The sequence below is a fragment of the Agelaius tricolor genome, unplaced genomic scaffold, assembly GCF_023055355.1.
Source record: "Agelaius tricolor isolate 1412-34295 unplaced genomic scaffold, bAgeTri1.0.p SCAF_5, whole genome shotgun sequence".
NCBI lineage: Eukaryota > Metazoa > Chordata > Aves > Passeriformes > Icteridae > Agelaius > Agelaius tricolor.
In genome coordinates, this window is record NW_027269265.1 from 44,722,336 (window position 1) to 44,747,042 (window position 24,707).

The 24,707-nt window shown below is 38.7% G+C and overlaps 1 protein-coding gene and 1 long non-coding RNA gene across 7 annotated transcripts in view; one reads left to right on the plus strand and one right to left on the minus strand.

Annotated features, from left to right (window-relative positions):
• Nucleotides 1-22,017, plus strand: part of KMT5B (lysine methyltransferase 5B) — a 28,072-nt gene extending 6,055 nt beyond the window's left edge. For 2 of the 6 annotated variants that reach the window (XM_071427640.1, XM_071427642.1), the window contains exons 2-10: nt 1,236-1,475; nt 2,128-2,275; nt 11,568-11,733; nt 12,936-13,045; nt 14,823-14,989; nt 15,639-15,658; nt 15,816-15,952; nt 17,699-17,895; nt 19,204-22,017. In XM_071427640.1, coding sequence (XP_071283741.1) covers nt 1,322-1,475; nt 2,128-2,275; nt 11,568-11,733; nt 12,936-13,045; nt 14,823-14,989; nt 15,639-15,658; nt 15,816-15,952; nt 17,699-17,895; nt 19,204-20,669 — 2,565 coding nt within the window. In that variant the 5' untranslated portion in view covers nt 1,236-1,321 and the 3' untranslated portion in view covers nt 20,670-22,017. Of the gene's footprint in view, nt 1-1,235; nt 1,476-2,127; nt 2,276-11,567; nt 11,734-12,935; nt 13,046-14,822; nt 14,990-15,638; nt 15,659-15,815; nt 15,953-17,698; nt 17,896-19,203 lie in introns of those variants that run through there. The other 4 variants (XM_071427639.1, XM_071427641.1, XM_071427643.1 and 1 more) reach the window with 3 other exon arrangements.
• LOC139590256 (uncharacterized) overlaps nt 16,080-24,707 on the minus strand; it is a 35,153-nt gene continuing 26,525 nt past the window's right edge. The window contains exons 3-4 of the long non-coding RNA XR_011679290.1: nt 18,694-18,764; nt 16,080-16,681 (exon numbers count right to left, since the gene is read on the minus strand). This is a non-coding gene — a long non-coding RNA (uncharacterized lncRNA). The remainder of the gene's footprint in view (nt 16,682-18,693; nt 18,765-24,707) is intronic.

Here is a 24,707-nt window from a genome sequence, read left to right on the forward strand (position 1 = left end):
AGGTAGCTGGATCACACAGGTGTCTAACAGAAATCTAGTCATTTACTGCTCTCACCTGATAAAAAGCAGAAGTTCCACAAAAGACAGTATTTCTAACATCTCTTAGTTTGTTGTTCCATTTCTTCCATCAGATTGAAATGTGTGTTGCAATGGCCTGTTACCAGCTGTGAGCAGAGCATTGCTTTTTTTATATAATTGCAGTAAAATGAAAAGGCACAATTTATTTCTTTGTGAGGAAGCAGTAGGGAGAAGGGTGAATTAAAATCAAGAGAATGAATTACTAATGTGTAAGTGCAATTGTAAAATAATTTTGTAAATCGGATCTTTTCCTGCAAGTTATACAGAGAGAGACACAACTGTGTACAAAAACATTATTAGCTTTCTTATAATTATTTATGCAAAAGACATTGAGACTACGGGCAAAAACTAGCATTTGCTTTGCTAGACATTTCTGTACTGTAAAATTGCAATTCTGCTTCTGACCCCACTTAGTATTGGCATGTTGAACCAGGTGTGTTGTGACTGGTTTGTTTTGTCAAAATGGAATAGTAAGAATAGTAGCCTGGGTTCTCTAGGTCATCATTGAGGGTTTCTTGGGCTCTGATTTTTGAATAAAGATCTAACATTTTTCCCTTAACCCCATTCCAAAAATGTACATTTTCTGGTTGGGTTTTTTCCTTTTTTCTTTTAAGCTGTGCTCATCTTTAGTTCTTGGAGGATACATGTGAAATGGTCTTTGCTGTAGAGTTCCCAGTAGGTTATTAGTTTTATGTATTAGGAGATAGAATCGTTACTGGATGTGTATTTGAAAATGCTCTGGGTGTGGAGTCACATAGCTGTGGACATGTTAACCCACATGTACGTAAGCTTGTACAGGTATATCTGTGGGTATAGTCCAGCTCTTAAAGATGAGCTGCCATTAGCAATTTATCAGCTCCAGAATTCCGTCCTTGCTGCCAGATGCCATTGTAAGTTGTAGGACGGTACTTCACCTGTTCACAGTTCTGTGTACTGGTGCTAATGAATGGCTTTTCTTTCTTCCTGATGCAAATGCAGATGGCCATCTTTCCTCCCACCTTTCCCCACCTTTTCTTTGGGGGGTGGGGGTGAGGATGTGTTTCAGTTTTCTTTTACTACAATTATTATTGTTGGGGTATTATTACTATTTTTTTTAATGCTGTATCTTGAAAAAACAGTTTCCCAGTAAGTTCTAATCATGTTTGTTTTATTTCCAGTAGGAATTGGAACTGAATTTATTCATCCACTTCTCCAAGCCTTTTGAAAAGTGACTAAATGCAACTGAGTCAGATTGTCTGTGGGTATGAAGTGGCTGGGAGAATCCAAGAACATGGTAGTGAATGGCCGGAGAAGTGGAAGCAAGTCGTCTAATGACCACGCACAGACCAAATTGCAGCATGCAGGAAAGGAGAATCCAAAGACAGGCAAAAATGGAGTTGAGAGAAGATCAAGCAGATGTATGTATATGTTTCTGCTGCTTAGTGCTATGATTCACTTCCTAGTTTGCCAGCCAGGCTGCTGTCTTACCTAATTCATGAGGGAGGTCTGCAGTCAGCATGGAGCTAACATAGAAATATTAGTTATGTATGTATTTTCTGGATGTGTTAAGTCCCTTCAGGAATGTAGATTTCTTCAGATCGCTTTAAAAGTCAAGTAAGAATAACTGGGTGTAAATTAATTTTCAACTGTTATAACTATAAAATGCATGATTGGCACTAAGTGACAACTAGTATGATTTGAAGTGGATAACATCATTTGAAGTACTTGCCCAATTTTCAGTGAATACACTTGTAGAAGTAAACCCCATTTTTTAATCAAGTCACATCAATAGCCATTCTGCAGTCATGCTCCTTAAAACCTTAAAAAAGGTTTTAAGGAATATGGATTCTTATTTTTGCTATTGGTCTGGGATGAAGGATTAAATGCAAATTAGTCCTTTATTCAGATGTCCTTTACAGTCCTTTATTCTGCTTCTTCAGGTACTTCATCATCTTCCTCAACCATTCTGTATTTTTTTGCCTCCAGCCTGTGTGTCTGTCTGTCCCCAAATGTAGCTGGGCTCTATAATATCCCTTAAGTGATATCTAATTTGTGCTCTCTTATTTGCAGGTAGCAGTGCTTCAGGATTTGAGGGACAAAGTCGTTATGTGCCTTCCTCTGGAATGTCTGCCAAGGAACTCTGTGAAAATGATGACCTAGCAACTAGTTTGGTTCTTGATCCCTATTTAGGTTTTCAGACACACAAAATGAATACTAGGTAACTTGTCTTTATTTTTCTAGAAGAGAATTCATCTTCTTAGTTGATGTAAATCAGCAAAACCGTGGAATTTTGTGTGTGTTTAAGTGAAAGAATGCAAATTTGCGAGTAGCTTCTGCCTTTAAAATGGTGTTGCATGTGGATCTGGAACTCAGCACTACAAATGCAGCCTCTCACAGTGCTCCATCATAGGGCTTTCCATTAGTCTCGTGTATTTGTGCAGTAGAACAGGCTGATAATAGGCACTGTTTTCTAGCTTAAACAGTTAACCAATTGTAAGTTTGAAACCAGTAGTTATTTGAAATTATTCAATGGCAGAAGCCAGTGTTTGGTAACTTTTGTGTTTATTCCATCTGCTGGATGCTTTATTTTTCCTTCCTTACTCTTAAACAACGGAAGAAAGATGTAGCTCCTGAGCAGTTCAGTGTTGGTGCTACTCGATCTGAAGTTCTGGCAGACCCCTGCTGAAGGAATTGCTACTCAGATGTGTCTGTATGGATGAGATCAATGAGTGTGCCAGCTGGAAACTTGCTTACCAGAGTTGCACCTACTTTTGCACTGTTACACATCCGTCTGAATGCTTTGATTGTGCATTCTGTGTGGTCTCAAGGTTTAGCTGTTTGTGCTTCTCCCTCTGCTACAGATGTATCACTGATGATAACTCTGTTCTGTAGATCTTTCTTAAGCTTGTCTGCATGCGAGATCTGTATTAATAGCTCAATGGAGAAACTGTATATAAACTATAAGTTTCTGAGGACGGGAATTGTATTGCTTACTACTGTGCAATAATAAGAGCTGGAGTTTCCTGGCAGCACATCATGGGAAACAGACTCTCAGCCCTTCAAACTGTTGCTGTGACTATTTTTAAAGGACAGTATACCTATGAAGCACAGTCACATGCGCACAATATCAGTTAAGCAAATTGCATGTATGCAATGAACTGATTGATTCAAAAATGACTGCTAGGTGAATTGCTGTTGTCACATGACATAAATAGTGTTTGTATAGCCTGAAAGCATCAGCTGCACATGAAATTGAAACAGTGTGGTTCTAATAACAGTAAAGACTTACCCCTAAGAGATCTTTCCTTTTTTGCTGGAGAGTGCAACATCCACCTTTAAGAAGGATATTGGAGTTTTAACTCTTCCCTCCCTGCTGTTGGTTACAGTAGCACAGTCCAGGCAGCTATTCTTACAGTTCAGTTTGAAGTGTCTTTGTATCTTCATCAGTTAATCAAGCTAAGAATATATGCTGAAAGGATTTTTTTGTTCTCTTGCATGAATGATAGTCTGCAAGTTTTGCACAGGTTGTTAGTTCTTATGCTTTTTGCTGTGGAAATGATGTAGTCATTGTTTAATAGTTGGAAAAGCTAATTTCATGGATGTTGTTTTATGTTGATAGGTTGTCAACTAAAATACTTATTTAATTACTATTTTGAATCAAAAAGCTACACAAAGGCCATCATGTATTTCTTCCTTTCTCAGACTTGGAGAACATTACTGGCAGACTTCAAGGACAGTAGTTAATAATCTTGGAGCACTAGGGGAAGTACTTAGGTGAGACTTACAACTCCTACCAGATGCACACCTTCTGCCTCTATCATATTGTCCTATTGAGAAAGTTTCTGATGTTTTAGTAATTAAAGTCCAGGCATCAGCATAGTTCTTGTTTATCTTTTTGGTGCAGTGATGACACATGCTTGTTACTGTGGCTTGATGCTTAGATTATCTTTTTCCTTCTAGTAAGCTGCAGACTTTCTAGAGCTCCATACTGTTGTTTTAATGGCTTTGAGGGAAGGTGAGGGGAAAGCAGGTGTGAAAAAACTACTGCTTCCAAAATGCTAGGTGCTAGTACCCAAATATTATGAGGTAGTAGAATTGAAGATTTGCAGCTTATGTTTGGGCATCTTCTGCTTCAGTGCCACAGAGTCATATTAGTTACACAGTTTGTGTGTGGAGGTATGCTGAAAATACAACAGCCAGTTATGGTGGCAAGCAAAGATTTCCTGTTCCCTTGTTCTGATTTGTTTGAAGATGCCCTGTGAAAATGTCTGTGCCACTGTTCTGCTGTGCTGTGTTGGAAACATGTAAGAGGTTTGTATTTTTGCAGCCCACTGTAGGTTGATGATCACTTACTGAAGTTCTTCCCCTTACCTTGGAAGCCAGGTCTGTACTTTTGTATGCATGAGTGTCTTTTCTGTAAGCACTTTTTCTACTTAATTCTTCCAGTTGAAGAGTTTGTAAATTTGATTTGTCCAGAGTATATTGATTGAAGAAAAAAAAAAACATAAAAAAAAAGGAAAGTATATAGGTTGATGTTGAAATGTCCTTTTTTTCCATCCTCTTTATATTGAGTTAATGATCTTATGGTAGCATGATGACAAGAACATGACTGTTACTTTACTTGCTGGGTTTTTTTGTTTTGGTTTGGAGGTTTTTTCTGAGTGTATAAAAATAAAGTCCTGCAGTTTGTGAATGCCCACCATCTTGGAAACAGGGTTGTTGGCTCTGGAAACTGTCAAGTCAGGAATGTCTGAAAGAAGTGAAGACTGTTTCTTAAAAGCTCACAACTGAATCCCCTAATGTGATTGTCCAGTGTTCCTCTGAAATGTTTTCTTGTCACTTGGGATTTGTAGGACAGTATAACATGTAGCTCTGGAAGTGTCCTCAGTGGCTTTACCCAAAAGTATTTTTTTTCATTCTCTTGGATTTCCCAGAGAAAGCAGGATGTTTTCAGAGTTTCCAACCCTTTTTACAGTCTCAATTGTCATTCTTTCATCAATTTTGTAGCTCTTATCTCAACAGAATAGCAGCTTAGCAGTTAATAAAAGAAACCCCATGTCTTAGAAAGTATGTTCTTGTCAAGTATCACTGTTCTAAGAGGTTTTGTTGCTTCTTGTAGAAATCCTGTTATATCAGCCTTTGTTTGTTCTGGTAAAAAACAAAACTCATTTTGCAAGCTACACTTCCTGGGTTGAAAGTTTACAAACACTAGAGATTAAAACTGACACTTGTAAAATGCCAAGTGAGTTCTTGCCAGTCTTACCATTTCTTATTTTTGGGTGCTTTTCCCTAGGCTGAGCACTGAATCTTGAAGTCACATGCCTTAGTGGCTAATCTGCTCTTTATCCTATCTCACATACCAAGGTGTTACTGTTTAAAGCTTCAGCCAGACTCCCAGTCGTGTTGCTGCTGTTACCAGGCAGTGTTGTCTCCTGGTTCCCTAAAGCACCAGCAGTGCTAGGGGATACTGAGATGCTAGGGGATACTGAGAGCACTTCCAATGTGTCTCCAGATCTGCAAATTGTTTAGGAAGTCAGATATGTTGTGATCTGTTTGCTGCTCTTAGTGAAGTTACAAGCAGGTGTGTGATGTGGGTGGTTTTGTCTGATTACATGGGACTAAAGGACCAAGCCTTCAGAATTTCTCTGTTTTCCATTGGAAATGTTAAGTGCTTGGGGATGATGTACAGGAAGCTGCTTCTCTCAACACTGCCTCAAGAGCAGTCACTGACTTAGGTGACCAAACTTGACAGGGTACATCACTCTTCATCCCTTAGAGTCACCACTAGGCAGTGTGACAAAAAGCACAAAGCAGTTCCATTGCATTTATGAGCCTGTGCTCAATCTTCCCTGCGTTCTTTAGCTCATTTCAATAGAATAATTGAAGAGTTCGGTATTCATCTTGAGTAAGGTCTGGAGGCTGAAAAAGTGATGTGGGTTCTGCTAAATAAGGTTATGTGGCCATACAGTTCAGCTTCAGGGTTGTAGTGCTATGGAGATACTGGATTAGAGGTACACAACTCTTATGTGGTGGTAACCTGGTTCAAAGTGAAGCTTTTACATTCTTCAGACCTTAGTGTCTGTGTGCTTTACAACATTGTTTTTGACTTTTGCATAAAATCTGATTTTTCCATTTTTTCTAGATTATTTTCACTGACAGCTTAATTCAGTAAAGTCCTTTACCTTGCTCCTGATTGTCTTCCTTCATTGTATATAAATCACACAGTGATTACATTGGAACCAACTGTTTTGATGTTCCCAAATGTTTTGAATTTAAAAAAAAATCACAACCAAAAAAACACCCTAAACAACCATGCCCTGCCTTTCAAACCAACACCCACCCACCTTACTTTTATAGTTTGTTTAATTTGTACTTTTAGCTTCAACAAAAAGTGTTACATTTTCAAAACATGGAATGGCTTGCATCCAGTGGTCATGTTAACTGCTAAATTAAATTTACCATGTGGAGTGTCAGAACAGGATTAGAGGACAGTGCTAGGTTGTTGGTTTGGGGGGTTTCTTGTCTTCCCCATATTTATTTTTTAAAAGTACTTCTTTGCTAAATTGTGAGAATTTTATTTCTGTTCTCAGCTATATTGGAGTTTTGACCACACTGGTGTGTATTTAGTGTCAGTTCAAGAAATTTAAGTAATGTGGATTACTTTCTTCATTAAAAGTGCTGTTTTGAAATTTGGCCTTTAAAGAACATTAGTTTTTCTCTGTGTGAAAACACTGGCAATAAATGCTGAACAAGTTGATCATAACTTGTATAATGAGCTTTGAGGAAAAAATACTCACACTACAGGGTTGGAGAGGGAGGAAGCCAAAATCTATGTTAATTAAGTAGGTTGTTTATGCTTATTTTAAATAGATGATTTTCAATTCTTGTTCTGCTATCTTGAATGCTTAACAGGCTTGCAGTTTCAGCTTTTGTGCTCAATCTCTGGTACTACTGTCCAGTCTGGTGAACATAAACTTGCTGTTTTCCAGAGTTGCTTAAATAGAAATACCATCCAGATAAGGTGCCTGTTGTTAAAAGGCTAATGGGTTGATATGGTTTTGATAAATTCACTCTTCTTGATGTTCCCTAGTCAGAAGTTAAGAAAGAAGGTTTGGAAGTAAAACTCTTTATCATGCACTGATATGCTGTTTGGAGTTCCATACTGGATCTCTTGCAGGATCAATTTATCCTTTTTGTTCAAACTCACTGCTCTCAGTGACTGAGACTGAGCAAGGTACTGTGCTTCTGAACTTACCAGAAACTCTCCTTTAACTTCCTTTATAGGCAAGCATCTCACTGACCTTTGGCTTTATACCTTGGAGTTCCAAGAGTCTTTAAGTACTCCTGAGGTAAGAGAAACTTGAGAGAGAAAGAGCTTTGCTTCCCCAAGCCATTTTCCTACATCTTCCTTGTTGAGACCGTGTCAGTTTGCCCTTAATTGGGACGAGATCATCTTCTATCTGATTTTGAAACTGCAGTAGCCACAGCTTTATCAGATCTTGTTGACTAGGGAAAAAAAAGTGTTTTCTAGAGAAGTGTGAGAAGTTTCTGTTCTGCAGGTTGTCAGGAAGAAGGGCTGATACTATTTCTTTAAAGACCGTGTCGTAGCTGAGGTTTTCATTCTTTGCTCACTTCTAACACCTGACTGTCTTGCAGCAGGCTTCATGTCCCGTGAGACCTGACCTGTGAAGCTGCTTGTAGGGTGGCTCAAGGAGTCTGTATCTGTGAGCAGATTCAAACAGCAATGTGTCTTGTTCAGTTTCCATGATGGAATTTAATAAGGGTACTGTTCAGAGGAGGAAACCAAGAGTCTGGATAAACAATTCTGATTTTAATTGCCTTTTTTTTTTCCAGAGACTGGGTTGGCTCGTTTGTTCTGCCAGTTTCCTTGTGCTCTTTCTCTCTTCTTTGAACTAGTCACTTGTTTTACTGATACTTAAAAGTCAGTTTCTTTGGCTCATTTTATATGTATACATTTAGCTGTGGGGCCTTATCAGGCTCTCTTCATGGGCGAGCTCAGAAACAGTGTAGAGATTCTTCCAGCAGATGTGTAGTTTTTTGGTTTTTTTTAATGTCATGAGTAAATGTGGAAGCCCTGTAACACCAAATGGTAGTATACAAGGTTGCTTCTCAAAATCAATTGGCATTTTGGCTGCAAAAGGTAATGAGTAAACTAATTAATTATACTCCTGGGAGAAATGAAGTATCTATCGGCAGACCCAAATTCTTAAGGAACATTGGACTTCTAGGGTTTCTTGGCTTCTTCAGTGTCTCAAACAAGAAGGTACCTTTTAAAGTATATATGGAGATACACCTGTGAAAGACTAAAGCTTTCACAAGGAGTTTGGACTGTGGTATTCTGAATTTGCTTACAAACTTCATGTGCTCTCAGTGCAACTTAGATGTGCTGTTGAACTGTGAAGAGCCCTCCAGCTCAGGCTCAGGGTGCGCAGTGTCATTCTGTTTCATCTGATTGGGAACCCTTGGAGTGAAATGTTAAACATAATGTTGGTTTCCAGCATCTTTCCATGCACTTGTGGATACTTCTTGCTTGTTTGGATTCCTGTTTATTTTTTCTCATTATCTCTGTCTTGTCACTGTGTAAGAACAACTTCTTGACAGAGGCACTGCAGAGAGTCCTTGGTATTAATTTTTGAGCCCCTGGGTGCAGAGAGTCATGTTCTTTGAAAAACCCAGTTCCTGTTTGAAATGCCTGCCATGCAGTCCAGCATTCATCTGACCATGTCTTGTCTTGGGAGTTCTACAATGTCTTCATCCCTTTCTTGTTTCCAGCCATCTTTTTGGCCTTTGAAGGTCTTGGGCATACGCTGACTATTTTACCTTGCAGGAATGGCATTACAAAAGTTTCTGCTAATGGCTTAAATTAATTCCACCAGCAGTGTGGTGCTTGAGACAAGGATCCATAGGGACACCTGCTGAAGTGACCCATGGAGGTGCGCCAGTGATCTTCAGAGGCTGGGGCCAGGTCCCAGGCTACCTAAGGTAGCTGGGCAGGTAGACATCGAGTCAGCCTCTGAGAATAATGTGTTGTGAAACACCTAAAATATGAGCACTTGGGGCTGTAAGATTTGCTTTGAATTGCTAGAAAATAGAGGGTGTTGATTTTTTTTATCTAGGTCTTGAGAGACACTTGTTAAGCTTAGCATCTGCTCTCCTTTTTTATCTGTATTTCTTTCGCACACAGTGAACTGAACAGCGTGAGAAAGAGCAGTGGTTCAGTTGGAATCCTGCTTTCTTAACTAGCCTAGACCAAGCTTCTCGGTGATGAATAAGTATGATGATGTCTATCAGCACATACATTGCTGTCTCAGGTGCTAATGCAATTTTGAATGAGATGGCTTTTCCACCCATCTTTGCTCCTGCAGGTCACTTAGCTAAAAAATTGTGTATTTCAGCATGTGAAATACAGTGTAACAGAGAGGGCAGTTATTCATGTAGCCCAGCAAGAGCAGACATAGCTGAAAACCAATTCTAACTGAAAATCCTGTAGGTTTTTCTCTTGTGTAATGTTTGCAGATAGAGGTGTAAGCAACATATTACTGTTACATGTTTGTGCAGATTGGTGAGCTCTCTACTTCTGGTGTAAGTGCATTTGGCTCCTTGCTGGGAAAGTTGTTTCTGGTTGAAATGGAAAGTGAGTGCAGGTCCTGTTCTGAAGCTAGTCAGTTCAGTTCAGGCTATGTGATTTTAAATTCTATTCATGCATGAGGAAGCTCTGTGAGTTATGACTATCAAATCTGGGCAAAGTCTTTCTGGTTTTGGGAGAGCAGAGATACTTGTATGTGTGACTGGCAAGTTGAGGAAGACTTTGGTGTGCTGCAGAACAAAAATAATGATTGTGTCATCTCTAGTTTTAGGGGAGTTTTATTGCATGATAAGGTCTCATCAGCTTGTTAGGTAGTTAGCTTTTTGGGATGACAATACAAGTATATTCTTTATTAAAGAACTTGATTTGAAACTTCGTGGCATGGTATGTGCTACAGTTGTAAGCAGGCATCTGTTTCTTGACTGGTTCCTGCTGTCTTGTTCAATGTCATATCCCAGCCAGAAGAGAACTGAACCCGATGTCTGCTTGGAACTGCTTACTCACCATGTCCTCTGAAAGCCCACAGGTTTATACTGATAAATTTTGCTGGATTCAAAAAGGTCTAAAAGGGTGCTTAGTTATTATGTCACAAGGAAGTGTTTCAGATGGAGATTTGAGATATTTATAAAAGCAGTAGCATGGAACGCTGAAAACCTGCTGACACTGATTCTGCCCTTAGGAGATCTGTCTTCATTGTATCACGTGCATAAATACAGCATCTTCCTTCTAAGGAAGGAAAGTGAATTCTCATGGTTGTTACTTTGTTCTGATTAGACCCTTAGCATTTTAGTGAAACAAAGTGAAACAAAATCAGGAGGTAACACTTTTTTGTTTCCTTTATACAAGTTGCATGCAAGAGGCAAATCTTCTGTAGTGATATTAAAATTAGTTACTTGTAACATTCAGCGTTCTAAGGTGACAGTAAGCCAGTTCATGTGGCAATTGAAAAAACAGGGTATCAGTGAGCAAGTTGATTGAGGTTTCCTTCCATCAACTTCAAGAATTCTTTTCCCCCTTGTTTACTTTTGTAATGAAATACAGATTTCATTTGGTAAGTAAGAGGAAATAAAATCAGCATAGTAATGCACTTCCAGCAACAAGTAACAGGACTTACTCTTACATGTTTGCTTAAAACTCTTAGTTTGTTTAGCACTTCTGTCATATGCTCTGTAAGCAGAACATTCCAGTTGTAAAAAGAGCTGCAGAAAACTGTTTCTCATGATCCTGGTAAATTTTTATCTTTGTGAAGAGTCCCCTGGGGTGTGGCATGTATTTAAGAATATCCACACCCCACCTCTGCCCTAAAGGAGAGCATATATGGGTATGTGCTCAGTCAAAGGCAATTTATAGGGATTTGGCAAAATATCTAAGTGCTGCTTTCTCTTGGTGGTTTTGCAGCTCACAAATGGAGCTTCCACTTCTGGCAGTCATGCAGGTTTTTTTCTGTTACTTTTTCCCACTGAAAATACGAAGGGTAGCTTTTCTTAAATCTCAAGCTTTGGGAAGAAGGCAGAATTCTCTGCTAATGTACAGGTGTTTGTTTTGATATTTACATGCCCAAGATTTCCTGTTTGGGGGGAAAAATGTACGATTGCACTGAATTTTGGAACCTTAATCTTCCACAGATGTAGCATCTGCCATGTGTTAGTATTTCTAGATACTTCTTGTGTTGTCATTAAGAGCTGTATTTTATATGAATGCACATGTTAAGTTTGCAGTCCACATAAACCCATGTAGTGAATTCATCAGTATAAAAAGGCTTTGGGTTTGGCAATGGTTGGTCAGTGTCTTTATACAAGGAGTTAAATATTTATATGGGTAGCAAAAGAGCTGTGTGCTGTAACTGAGAAAGAATTGAGAATGACTGATGGTGGACTGGAATAGCTTTATTTTTTTGTTTCAGATTTCGACCTATTAAAGGAAGGCAAGAAGAACTCAAAGAGGTGATTGAACGTTTTAAGAAAGATGAGCACTTAGAAAAAGCCTTCAAGTCCTTGACGTCAGGTGACTGGGCCCGGCACTATTTTCTTAACAAGAACAAAATGCAGGAAAGGTTGTTCAAGGAACATGTAGGTGTATTTGTAATTAATGTGCTTTTTCAGATGGTTGAAAGGCAAAGCAAAAGTAAAAATTTCTTAAGAATACTATTAGCAATAGTAAAGCAATCAAGTGCTCTGTTATGTTGTTTTACTGTTTTTTTAAGAGAAACTTCCTTGGATTTTTAAAGCCTAACTAGACACACCCTTCTTTTTTTTTTCCCTTGTCAACTTGCATTGCTTCTTATTAACAGAGTTTAGAAAGGAAGGATTTTTTCCCCCTTCATCATTTGTTTGTATTGTGGTTTGTTTGGGGTTTTTGGTTTTTGGGGGGTTTTTGGGGTTTGTTTTAGGGTTTTTTTACTTACAACTGGGTGACGATCAAATTGGGTGACAAAGGAAGATAAAGGAAAAGGGAGTAGCCTTGTTAAATCAAAATACTCCATTTGTTACAGGTGTAGGGGCTATACCCATAAGGGTTGTTCCTCCTCCACTTCCCATGCCCCAAATCCATTTTGTATGTGCATAACAGTTTCTGATTCTCAAAGTTGAAAGGAAAAAATATCATAGTACTGCTTACTTAACAAAAAAAGATGCTTCTTCAAGAATGAGTCTGTTGTTTCAAGGTTCAACGAAAAAGAATGTGGCCTACTTTAAAATGCACCAAATCTAGTAATGCAAGAAAGATTTAGCAGAAAAGGTTCTGCTTTGTTAGAGTGGTTTTTAGAGTAACACAGTCACACCTCAACTTAAAAAAAAATCATCAGTCTCTGAATTCACCATCCAGGTTTGTTGTGGAAGTAATATCATTTTTCAGAACTTCAAATAATAAAATGGATTTCCAGAGATTATTAGGTCTCAGTCGTTCTTAAAGATATGAACAGATTTCTTGAATGCAGCTATTCAGTGATTTTAGGAAAAAAATTATTGATTTTCATTAGTTGGACCAATTTTGGTCCAGGTATCTTTAATTTTCTTAAACTTTTTGGATAATCTCAATACCTGTGTGAGGATTACTGCAAGTCACTGTGAAGAAATAAGACCAACATAATATATACGGCTTAAATGTATAGAAACATTATAAAACATAGAAATGCATTTCAGCAGACAGCATCCTGCTCCAGTATCCATTTTGTGTGTGTTTTTGTACAGTTCACTTTCATTATTTATATAAGGAGTTCCTCACTGCTTTCATTTTTCGGGTAACAGACAAGTACTGGGTTTTTTCATTGCAGGTGTTTATTTATTTACGAATGTTTGCAACTGACAGTGGGTTTGAGATACTGCCTTGTAATCGGTATTCTTCTGAGCAAAATGGAGCCAAAATCGTTGCAACAAAAGAATGGTAAGAAATCCAGTTTACTGTTGTGTTCTGTTTCTGTCAATTATTTGAAAGAATCTATAAAAATATATTTTCAAGTGTCATTTAAAATTAAAACTGCAACCCGTGAAATAGATAGTTTTGTATTGTTACTTGAAAAGTGAATTTTCTCTCTGTTTTTGCTAAGTACTTAATACAGGATCTATGCCTCTGGAAGTTAGTCCTTTGTATGTTTGGGTTTATGCATATAGTGTTCATTATACTTTTTTTTTTAAATCTTGTTTTCAGTCAGATAGTTGTTTTTCTCTTTTCCGGTGTTGTTAGACTTCCATGAGAAACATGACATTATGGCAGATTTGTGACACAGCAAATAATTGTGTGGGAAATGAGGTTTTTGCCATTTTTAAACAAATGTTGTTTGCATATTTTGATTGTGCAAGGTAGATCTCTCCTGGAAGCACAAGGCTGGAATCTTAGTGTGCCCCATCTCACTTTGGCACATCTGAGTTTCATTATAAGCATGTGTGTGGCAGCACCAGCAGATTCTGGCTTAATTCAGATTTTAAAATCACTTCAAATGTAGACACCAATTGTATGAGCTTTGCTTTGTGGCAGTACCCATTCATAGCAGCACACCTGAGGTGAGGAAATGAGGTTGTGTTCACACTGGGATTGAGTGGCTGGACACCCTGCTGGTGGCAACACAACCTCCACATGTTGTAGAATCTTTAAATACTCTAAGGACTCCAGCTCTTCATGACCAGAGCTGAGGGTTCCACGATCATGATACAACCCAAAAAATACTGATTGGGTTTTGGGGCTTTTTGGGTTTGTTTGTATGTTTGTTTGGGTTTTGTTGTTGTTGTTGATGATGTTGTTGTTTGAGTTCATCCCTTGGCTGATACTTTGCAGTAGAAGCTTTGCATGTAGGTGTGTTAAAAATAGATTAACTTTTCATGCTCAAAATCTAGAGTAGCCTGAGAAGTGAGCAAGACAGGAGGGCTGCATCTTAACCCTGCTGATATCTGGAAACCTGTCAAGAATCAAAACTAGAGATTAGAGTTCTCAGCGCTCTCTGTCAAAGGAGAAATTTGCACTTAAAAGGCTTTGCTTTTAGTTTGTGTCCTTCATATACCTTTAGTATCTCCATGGTCATCTCTGTCAGAGTAATGTGGAATGGCCACTCTGAGCAGTGGAAACAAGGCCCACACAAGAAAATGGAAACTGTGCTCCCACCAGACTGAGCATTCAGTGCCTCTGCACTGCTCTAGTCATGATGGCACATGGGCTGTCTGCACACAAAGGCTTCATGGTTTTTTTGATTTTTGTAGGTGTCATTCCCCCTCCTCACTCTATTTCAAGGGCCAACTTCATGCTGAAGAACTACTCATGAGTGAGGAAAACATCTTGCTAGAATTTCTGCCTTTGTTAGAGTCACTACTGGGCCTCATTTAAAAAGCCGTGGAGCTCTAAGCATTTTCATTATGCTGGGTTTTCCTGGTCACAGGAAGAAGTTTAGGAAACACAAGCAAGAGCAGCTGGAGGAAGTCAAAATTTCTCAAGTGGTGATGGGGAGGGAGCATACACAAATGAAAAGATCTTGCTTTTGGTTTTAACAATTGCAGAAGCTGAAGTAATCAACTCTTGCAAGCAGCCTCAGGAAATTGTAGAAACAATGGTCGTAATTGTTTCTGACGTCAGATTTGATGTAATTGATTCTAAAACAACTTTTCTTTCCATGAAATTGTTTTGTAATTTTGGCACATGTAGTCTTATTACTGCTACTCTTTTTACATTAAAGGAAACGAAATGACAAAATAGAATTACTTGTGGGCTGTATTGCTGAACTATCAGAAATGGAAGAAAACATGCTGCTGAGACATGGGGAAAATGACTTCAGTGTCATGTATTCCACACGAAAAAACTGCGCACAACTATGGCTTGGTCCTGCTGCATTTATCAATCATGGTGAGTAGTAAGTATAGGAAGCTTGTTGAAGAGCATAAGAAATTCAGACGTGTTGTATATGAGCCAAACAGCAGAAGAACTTGGAGAAAAATGTCTGAATCTGGCATACTATATTAATGTAGGACAAAATCATACTGGGATTTTCCCAGCCAGACCTGATCAGTTGTGAAACTCAGAGAAGGCTCTAGGAAGCAATGCTGTCTTCCTTGAAAGAGACTTTGGAACTAGCAGCTAAATTAGTGGAGCATATTGTGGGTTACCTTGAATCCTTTGTGAACTCAGTCAGCAGTAACATCTTTACTAGGTGAACTTCTTATGGCTTTTTAACCTTTTGCAGAAACTTAGCTGATTGTGTTGCATTTGTGTACCAAAGGAAGAGCAGGTAGGAATTAAGATGAAACTGTTTACCCTAAAGAGGAGGGAAACTGGACATTTGTGATGGCATAGGGAAGAGCTCAGAAATGCACCTATACAAAAGGAGGAATCTTTTGATGTATGGCTTTGTGCAGTGCTAACTTAACTCCCAGTATTTAGTTGAGATTCTGCAGTCTTTGAAGTCAAAGTGAATCCTTACTTTAGATATCTACAACTATTCATGTTTCAGGTCTTATCCACAGTTAATTGACTTTATCTTTTGGACCTTTTTCAGATTGCAGACCTAACTGTAAGGTAAGCAAGAAATTATAAATAAATAAAGTACCCTACTTTTTATTTCTTTGTCCTTCCAACTTTTCTTCCCCAACTGTTTTAGTTTTATTTCTTACTCAGATACTGTGCAGCCTTAATGATTAGCCTTTTTTCCCCTTCCTGTCATCTGCTTCTCCAGTTCGTATCAACAGGCAGAGATACAGCATGTGTGAAAGCTCTAAGAGATATTGAACCTGGAGAAGAAATCTCTTGTTACTACGGAGATGGGTTTTTTGGAGAAAACAATGAATACTGCGAATGTTACACCTGTGAAAGGTATGCATTGATGTAAATGGCTTTCAAATAGAATTGGGCATATTCATGATCTATTTTGTGAAACTGAACGTCCTTTATTATGAATACTCAGATTTTTGGACACAAAATAATTGCTTCCTACCTGTTTGCTATAATGATTTTTCTGTGTTGTTACAGAATGGTGATGATCCCCGAGAACTCTGTGTTCTCTTAATCTGTTGATTCTCTGTTCTGGAGATTAGCTCAAACTGAGGCAGAACAAAACAGGGGTGTAGATTCTCAAAAATACTTGTACTGAATAAAGTAGAATTGGAAGGAAAAGCAGTTACAGCTTCTGCAAGACCATTGTGAACTGATCCCCAACTTCTGCTCTTCTTTGCACTTGATAAAGCAAATTCCATTAATGTTTTGTTTGCGGACCTGAAGTTCTCTTCTGCTGAGAATGGGCAGAGCTGTTTTTCACCCAGTGTTGTTAGAACTTGGGGGTTTGTGTATTTGCAAATGTCTACTGGTTTGGACAGTATTTGCTTCTCTTTGTTCATCATTCAATATTTGTTTTTCACACGTGCTGTCCCAGCCTGGTTTCTTCACATCAGTTGAAAGAATTCCATAGTTGGTTTTTGCCATGTTGAAACTTCTGCTCACTGTAAGTAGGGAGGATCAGCATCATCTGAGAGAGCTTCACTCAGTTTCGAGGGGACCTGCACAGAACTCACTGTTCTGTTTGATCCAACTGTAGGAAGAAAAACCCTATAAAGGACAAAATATTGCTCATATTGAGAAATAGCCTAGTGCACCTGCATACAAATAGTTTAATAATCCTACTTTCATTTTTATTGGCTACTTTGGTCACTAACAAATCTTGAAATTAAAGAGAAAACGCTCTGGCATGGGCCTCCAAGCTCATGCGATGTTATGTCATTCCAAGTGAAGGGTGCAGTCGAGAGCTGCTAGTAGAAAAGTACTTCAGTCCTGGAGATTGTAAAGTGTTGAATAAATAGGCACCAGAATTGTTCTTCCCTTGAGACATGGAGTGATGTGGGGTTTTTCTCAAGTGCTTTTGATCATTGATTTCAGTGTAATATGAGCATACTTTATTTTTCAGGACAAACTAGTTTTATGTGTCTGAACATTTTCATTAACTTGTTGTTTTTGTATTTTAAGTACATGAAAATGTTATTTTTTGAAGCTAATGTTTGGGTAATTCTAACTTTAGGAATCTGCTTTTCAGTTACAAAGCTGTAGCAGAGGCAGTCAAATATATAAGATTTTGTTATGGGGGGAGTATGTAAGGACTCATTTTTTGCTTGTTTTCAAGATTGATGAGGCAAGAGTCACTTTGTATACCACAAAAAATTAATATTTAATTGTCTTCATTTTAACTATGCTGTAAAGAGTGTTAATTTGCAATGTTAAAATGGTGGGTTCTAAGGATCTGTGGGTATGTTTGGAGCAGTAGGAGATTTGGCACAGTACAATTTCTTTCAAGCCTCCACAAGTGATCACCAGGAAGATTTGCATCTCTCTGCATGTGTTCATGTACTCTTCCTAGGTGATCAATCCTGCTGTTCTTGCTGGCTAGCTGAGACATTTAGGCACCCAAGATGACAGGTAGAAGACAAAACAGCCCACAAAATGCTAACCAGTTCTGTGGCTATTGCTATCATTGATCCAGACACACTTGGGATCCAAACTACTGTATATGAAACCAAGCTCTAAGTTTACATGAAGATTTATTAATACCTTGTGTCCTCTTTTTATTTGTAGACGTGGAACTGGTGCTTTTAAATCAAGAGTGGGATTGCCAGCACCTACTCCTGTGATTAACAGTAAATATGGACTGAGAGAAACAGACAAACGATTGAACAGACTTAAAAAGTTGGGTGACAGCAGCAAGAATTCAGACAGCCAGTCTGTCAGCTCTAACACTGATGCAGATACCACTCAGGAAAAAGGTAATGCAAGTAAGTAAGGGGAAGAGCTTGGAGTCTCTAAAGGCTTCACAAAAACATGGAAAACTTCCACAGTGATGGAATTCCTCTCTTAGTGTTGAGATGCTTCTCACATACTGGTCACTAAAACTAATTTATTCAAGAATCTGAAGGCAATTTAAACAGTAAATTCATGGGTTTCCACAAGTGTTTGAAGAACAATAGGTGGTATGTTCTTTTGTTTTATTTTTTTTTAATATCAAAAGGAAATATTTATAAACACGTCAGTTAAAGTCCTGCCAATAATTTCTGTATTTCAAAATACAGTAAACTACCACAGGCAGTAGTATGGTTTAGGAAAGAAAACTTACATAGTTTGAATTCTTAGGAAAAGAATTTTTAAATAAATACTCTTAGTAGATATTGCTAAACAAATAGTTGTTTCCTTTAGACATCTTTTAAATTGAGCAGCTCTTCCCTTTCCACATCCAGAATTGATAGTTCAGGCACCTCTTGTGCAGTGAAAGTGCACAGTTAATAATTTCAGAAGAAATTGGAAAGGATTTTTGTTTGTAATCTTCCTGCGAGACTTCTCTCCATGGAGTAGGGAGTATGATTTATTTGGTTTCCCCAACTCCACCAATAATTTAAACTTTGATTTAACTGGTAAACAGGTTTGGAGCTATGTAAAATACTGCAGTTCCATCTGTCTCCTGTTTGCTGCTGTGACATTAAAAAAAATGAAACACAGAAACAAAACATAAAACCCAACCAACCAATGGAAAAAAACCCTAAAAAATGTCCCCAAATCTTTTTAAGATCTCTGATTACCAGTATTTAGAGTTGCACCTCTGTTGAGCAGACAGAACTTCTTTGCTTGCCACAGTATGCAGTAGTTTCACCTGAAATTGAAACCATTACATTAGATAAAAGTATTTGGGGTTTTTTCCTCCTTTTCCATGAAAAAAATCCTGGAGATTATATTAGATCATGCTGACCATCAGATTTTATTGGAATAATACTCAACAATAGATGTGGATAATGTCAAGTAGATTTTTTTTAATTGGTAGAAGAAGAAATTCAGTAAAAACACAGCTTGGTATACTGGGGGTAGAGAAGGGGAAGTGTATATGGAAATGCTGATGTACTTGTGGCCTGTTTAGCAATTCCTTTCATGTGTTGAGTTGCAAGTTAAGCAGTCTCATCCCTGACTACATACTGTCTATCCTGTCTCATGGATTATTTTGAGGTTCCCCAAATAAATGAAATAACTGCAGTATTTGGGAGTGGGAAATTCAGGATACAGTAGTGTCATAACAAAACTGTTTTTTTCTTTTTCAGCTAACAGAAAATCTTCAATTGGCGTAAAAAAGAACAGCAAAAATAGAACATTAACCAGACAGTCTATATCAAGAATTCCAGCATCATCAAACTCTACCTCATCTAAACTAACTCATATAAATAATTCCAGGGTACCAAAGAGACTGAAAAAGCCTGCAAAGCCTTTACTTTCAAAGATAAAGTTGAGAAATCAGTGCAAAAGGCCAGAGCAAAAGAATGCTTCTCGAAAGCTTGAAATGGGAAATTTAGTTCTCAAAGAGCCTAAAGTAGTTTTGTATAAAAACTTGCCCATTAAAAAGGATAAAGAATTGGAGGGACCAGTCAAAGTTGCAGTCTCTAGCGGATGCTTAACGAGGCATGCAGCGAGAGAACATAAACTGAATTCTGTGAAAGGTGCTTATGAGCAGGGTGATATTGCACCCTGCACGTACATCACGAGGAGGTCGATGAGAACAAGGATGAGTTTGAAGGAGACCTCTGACACAAAGCTTGAACCAAATACATTGGATAGCTATAAGAGTAACTTGACTGGAACACAATCAGACATTGCAGAGCAACAGTCTCGTGCGTTAAACGACAACGATGTGGCTCACGGACCATCACATAAAGGAGAGGGTCGGTGCCAGAAAAGTGATGCAGGCACATCAAAAAAGAAATCTCGACAAGGAAAGCTTGTGAAACCATCTTCAAAAACAGAGGAAACTGATACTATGCACAACACGCCTATGAAGGATGAAGTACCAGATTTGATTAGTTCTCATTCAGAACTTGAAGAGAGGAATAACGTGGTGGACACACCTGTTGGGTTTAAAGACTGTATCCCTGGATCTGGTGGCTGCTCTGTAACAACTGACAATTTTAAAGCAAAAGACAGCTTTAGAACTGCAAAAAGTAAAAAGAAAAGACGAATCACAAGGTATGATGCACAACTTATCCTTGAAAATAGCTCTGGGATCCCTAAACTGACTCTTCGTAGGCGCCATGATAGCAGCAGCAAGGCAAATGATCAAGAGTGTGATGGAATGAATTCTTCAAAAATAAGCATAAAATTAAGTAAAGACCATGAAAAAGATAATAATTTATATGTAGCAAAGCTAAATAATGGGTTTAACTCAGGATCAGGCAATAGTTCAACAAAATTAAAAATACAGCTAAAACGAGAGGACGAAAACAGAGGCACATACCCAGAGGACCTTCATGAAAATGGTGTGTGTTGTAGTGAAACTCTCTCCCTTTTGGAGTCAAGAATGGAAGTAGATGATTATGGTCACTATGAAGAGGAAACAGCAGATGAATCTTCATCAGAAGAGGACGATGAAGAGGAAGATGACTATGATGATGAATTTGATGACTTTATTCCTCTTCCTCCAGCGAAGAGATTAAGGCTTATTGTTGGCAAGGATTCAATAGATATTGATATTTCTTCCAGGAGGAGAGAAGATCAGTCTTTAAGGCTCAATGCATAAGCTTATAGGTCTTAAACTGACCTGGATGTCATTTCTAAAAAAAATTTTAAAATAATAAAAAAAAATAATAATAGAAAACCCAACAAAAATTCCATTTGATTATTCCTCAACTAAAGAACTTTCTGAAAAACTTAGTGGCAGCACTTCTTTATTCACCTATCAACGTAATATTGTAGAAAGTGTACAGCATACTGACTCTTCTTAAGTCTGATTTGTGCAGATTTTTATTGTACTTTTTAATAGCCTTCTTATGTGCAATTCCAAGTTAGAGGTAATGCTCTGTTGTAAAATAAAGGCTCAAGCAAAGTTACGAAATTGCATCAGATCTTTCCATGCAGGACAATGAGAATACAGTGTGGCTACAGAATTATTTTTGATCAGTAGGAGCGTTAGTTTGCTCTTACAATATTTGACTAAACAATTTACAAAATCATAGTAGCAGCATATTAAGGTTTTCTAGTATATGTTAACATCACCAGCAATGATCTACAGCTTTCCAATTTATTTGCTAGATGGTTTTCCCCCCCTTGGAGTTTGTCAGTTTTAACACTGTATGCTGTCCCAGACGTACTGTTTGTGGCCTTTGTTATAGTAGCAAACCGTTGGTTGGAAGTCAAATTGATTTCTTTAAAAAAAAGAGAAAAAAAATATGAAAAGGTGTTGACAATTTGCTGACTTTTTAGTACATTATATGTACAAGGGTAGCAGTATGCAGAATAAAGTTTGGATATGGTGTATTTATTGCTTGTTACGTAAATTAAACACCTTGTATTTAACACTTTTCAATACTTTTAGATAAAATTGTTCTTTGCAAGAATGATTGGTGCTTATTTTTTCAAGAATTTGCTGTGAAATAATGTGATTACGACGGGCAACATTTATCCAATGAACTGCAGCTATCCTAAATTGGTTCTTCATATTTTTCTGTTGCACTTGTAAAATGCTACAAGGAATTTAAAGAAAAATCTATTCACTTTAACTTATGATAGTTTTATCAAATTAAAAACAACTAAGTCACAGCTTTTGTTCTGTGGTAACCTAAGAATTGTTTGTCTTTTAAGAACCAGTTGTAAAAGAATGAAAAAATATGTATATGTTGTAAATATTTGTGTGTTGTGAGAAATTTTGTCATAAGAAATTGAGATAACTTGCCAGAAAGGTTTTTAAGTTTAGAAATACATCCATGCCAATAAAATAGGAAACTGTAAACCTAGTTTTAAACTCTGCATCAGTTGGAGTTCTTCACTCATACATAATTCACTTAATACTTCAGAGTCTGCTTTATAACAATGAAGAGCATCAGGGCGATCTTTGGCTCTTTGGTTTTTAATAAAAGAATGTTAGGAAACTTCTGGGCACAATGGATCGTTTGTATGTATGAATCAGCTTTCTAAGCCATTTTTTTCAAACAGGTCTGAAACATCAGTGTTGACGTAACTGTGTATTGCTTTGGTCTGTAGTATTTCTATTTCTTCTCAACTGTGGATTAAGGTTTCGAGTTTATGTGTGTAGAAACACAAGTTTCATGCTAAAATGGGTGCTGTTGGGTCAGCTGAATCCACTGTTGGCTGTTCAGGATGTCAAGTCCAACTCTCTCTGCCCTAAAGACCAAGAGCTTGATTTACACGGCCACTGTGTTACCCAGTAGTGAAAGCATTAGTGGAGAGAATTAAGTGTGGAATTGAAACTAATACTTGTAACTTTGTCAGTCTTTGGGAAAGGCCTTGTGTCATGCCAGGGTGTGTATGTTTTTAGAACGTGGGTGGATCCCTCTGTGCAGTCCATGGCTCATACTATCACACCTCGGCCTTCAGTTCAGGGAAGACTACCCAGACACTTTAGATAGTATGCTCACAGCTGTGGTGACTTGTCTTGTGGGGTCTTTAATTCTACTGTCTTAAAATGGGTTAAAGGAGAGAGAGATGGGTTATTAAGGGCTTGCCTTCAAGTCAGAAGTGTCCAGGAAGCAGCTGATAACAAATTACACTGTTAATAATAATATAGCTCTTGCTTCTAGAATTCACAGGCATTGTGACTGGATGCTGTGCTCTACAAGCATTTCTGGCTGTATGAGCAAAAGCTGAACATAATCTCTGTGTACTTTTACCTGCAGCCCTTCTGTGCCCTGCTGCTCTGGGGAATCTGCTTGCAGATTCATACTCAGTGCTCCTCTGGCAGCCTCAGCGGGTGTAGGGGTGGGGGGTTGGTTTGCAGAAATGTCATTCACCTGGATGTGTGAGGGAAAGGGGGTCCATGCAGCAACTAAACAGTGCCCACCATTGTAGTTATTTATGATCAGTGTGCTTGAGAGCAAGGTTAGGGCTTGCTAAACCAGCATCAACCAATGAGAGCAGATGATGAAACAGAAGAAATTGTAAGTGAATCCTGCCCTTAGAGGAAGAAGCTGTTTTCCTGGAGTGGATGATCCTCCTAACTCGTAGTTCAGCCAGCCCCTTAATGAGAGCTGCTTTCCTTTTCCTTTAGTGTGAAAGTAAGTACAAGTAACTCCGAGCATAAGGATCTCTGGATTGGTCATGTTCACTGAACAACCTTCCTGTCTTAGAGAATCTGGAACAAAAGTTCCTAGTTATTTCCATGGTCCTGCTGTACAGATGTTTGTGTTACAGATACCTTGAAAACAATTAAATGTGTTCCCCAAGTGGGGCAGGTGGGCAGGGCTTCCACAACTCCAGTTGTGCCCCCTTCCCCTGATGCTGGAAGTGGGCATATTTTTCTTTATTCATCTATAGGTGAATTAGTAGATCTCAGTGTTTCCATAACCTTAGTAGCAGGGAAGGTGTATGTCTGCCACCTGTATGAAAACCTGACAACCTGGCCATGTTTCTTGTCCAGATTGCAAAGCACTGTGGAGCTTATAGTGGTTTGACTGTCAGGGATCTCTTTTAGCCTTGACGTCTCATTGCCCAGGATACTGGTAAGAAAAGATGCCACAGCTGAGTAGGTTTGGGGTGACCACAGCACCTTTTAGCAGATTGAGGAACTGGAGAAGTGTATTGTAGATGGGCTTTGGCAGCTCGTTGTGTGTTATGTGTAACGGGTTGTTCAGCTATAAAAGAAACATCCCAACCACTCTGAAAATGGCAGGCTGGCTGGCTGCAGATTTGGGAGCATCCTGTCATGTGCAGTTATGCTGCCAACCCCTTACATAGCCAAAGTATGTTCATGTCTCCTTTTGGCTGGGGTTTTTTTCTGGTTTCTTGTGCATTTTGCCTAGTACTGCCAGTTTACCTTCTTTAAAATCAGCTCAGAAGCAGAATGTTTTTGCTGCCCATATTTGTATGGTTGGTTGCCCTGTTTAGAATGAAAGGTTGGAGGCTTGGGAGCTGCGCAGAATGAGACCTACTGAAAGTCAGCTAAATTTGCATTATATCTTCCAGTATCATGCCTATTCCTAAGTCCCCCTCCCCTGTGTGAGTATTCTCTTGTTTGGGTTGGGTCTAAAGTAAACCTATGGCCTCTACTGTACTGTCGTAAGATCCCACTGGAGTGCTGTGTCTAGGTCTGGAGTGCTCAGCACAGGAAACAGACCGGTCCAGAGGAGGGGCACAGAGATGGTCAGAGGGCTGGAGCACCCTATGCTCCATGAGGCTGGAGACTGAGAGAGACTATGAGGACAGGCTGAGAGAGCTGGGGTGGTTCACCTTGGAGAAAAGCCACAGAGACTTGAGAGCACCTTCCAGCACTGAAAGGGGGCCTGCAGGAAGGTTTGACAGGGACTTTTCCCAAGTGATAGGATAAGGGGCAACGGCTATAAACTGCAAGACAGGAGGTTTAGGTTAGATGTTAGGAAGAAATTCTTTACTGTGAGGATTGTGAGACACTGGATCAGGTTGCCCAGAGAAGTTGTGGATGCCCCATCCCTGTCAGTATACTCATGTGTTCATTCATCCTGCCCCTTTGGCAGGATACTCACACCCTGTTTCTTTCCAAGAGAATTCTTACCTTGCTACAGAAATATTTTTCAAAATGCTTCTCTTTTCCTCCTTGGAGTTTGCAAAGAAACCCTGAGGTGAATAA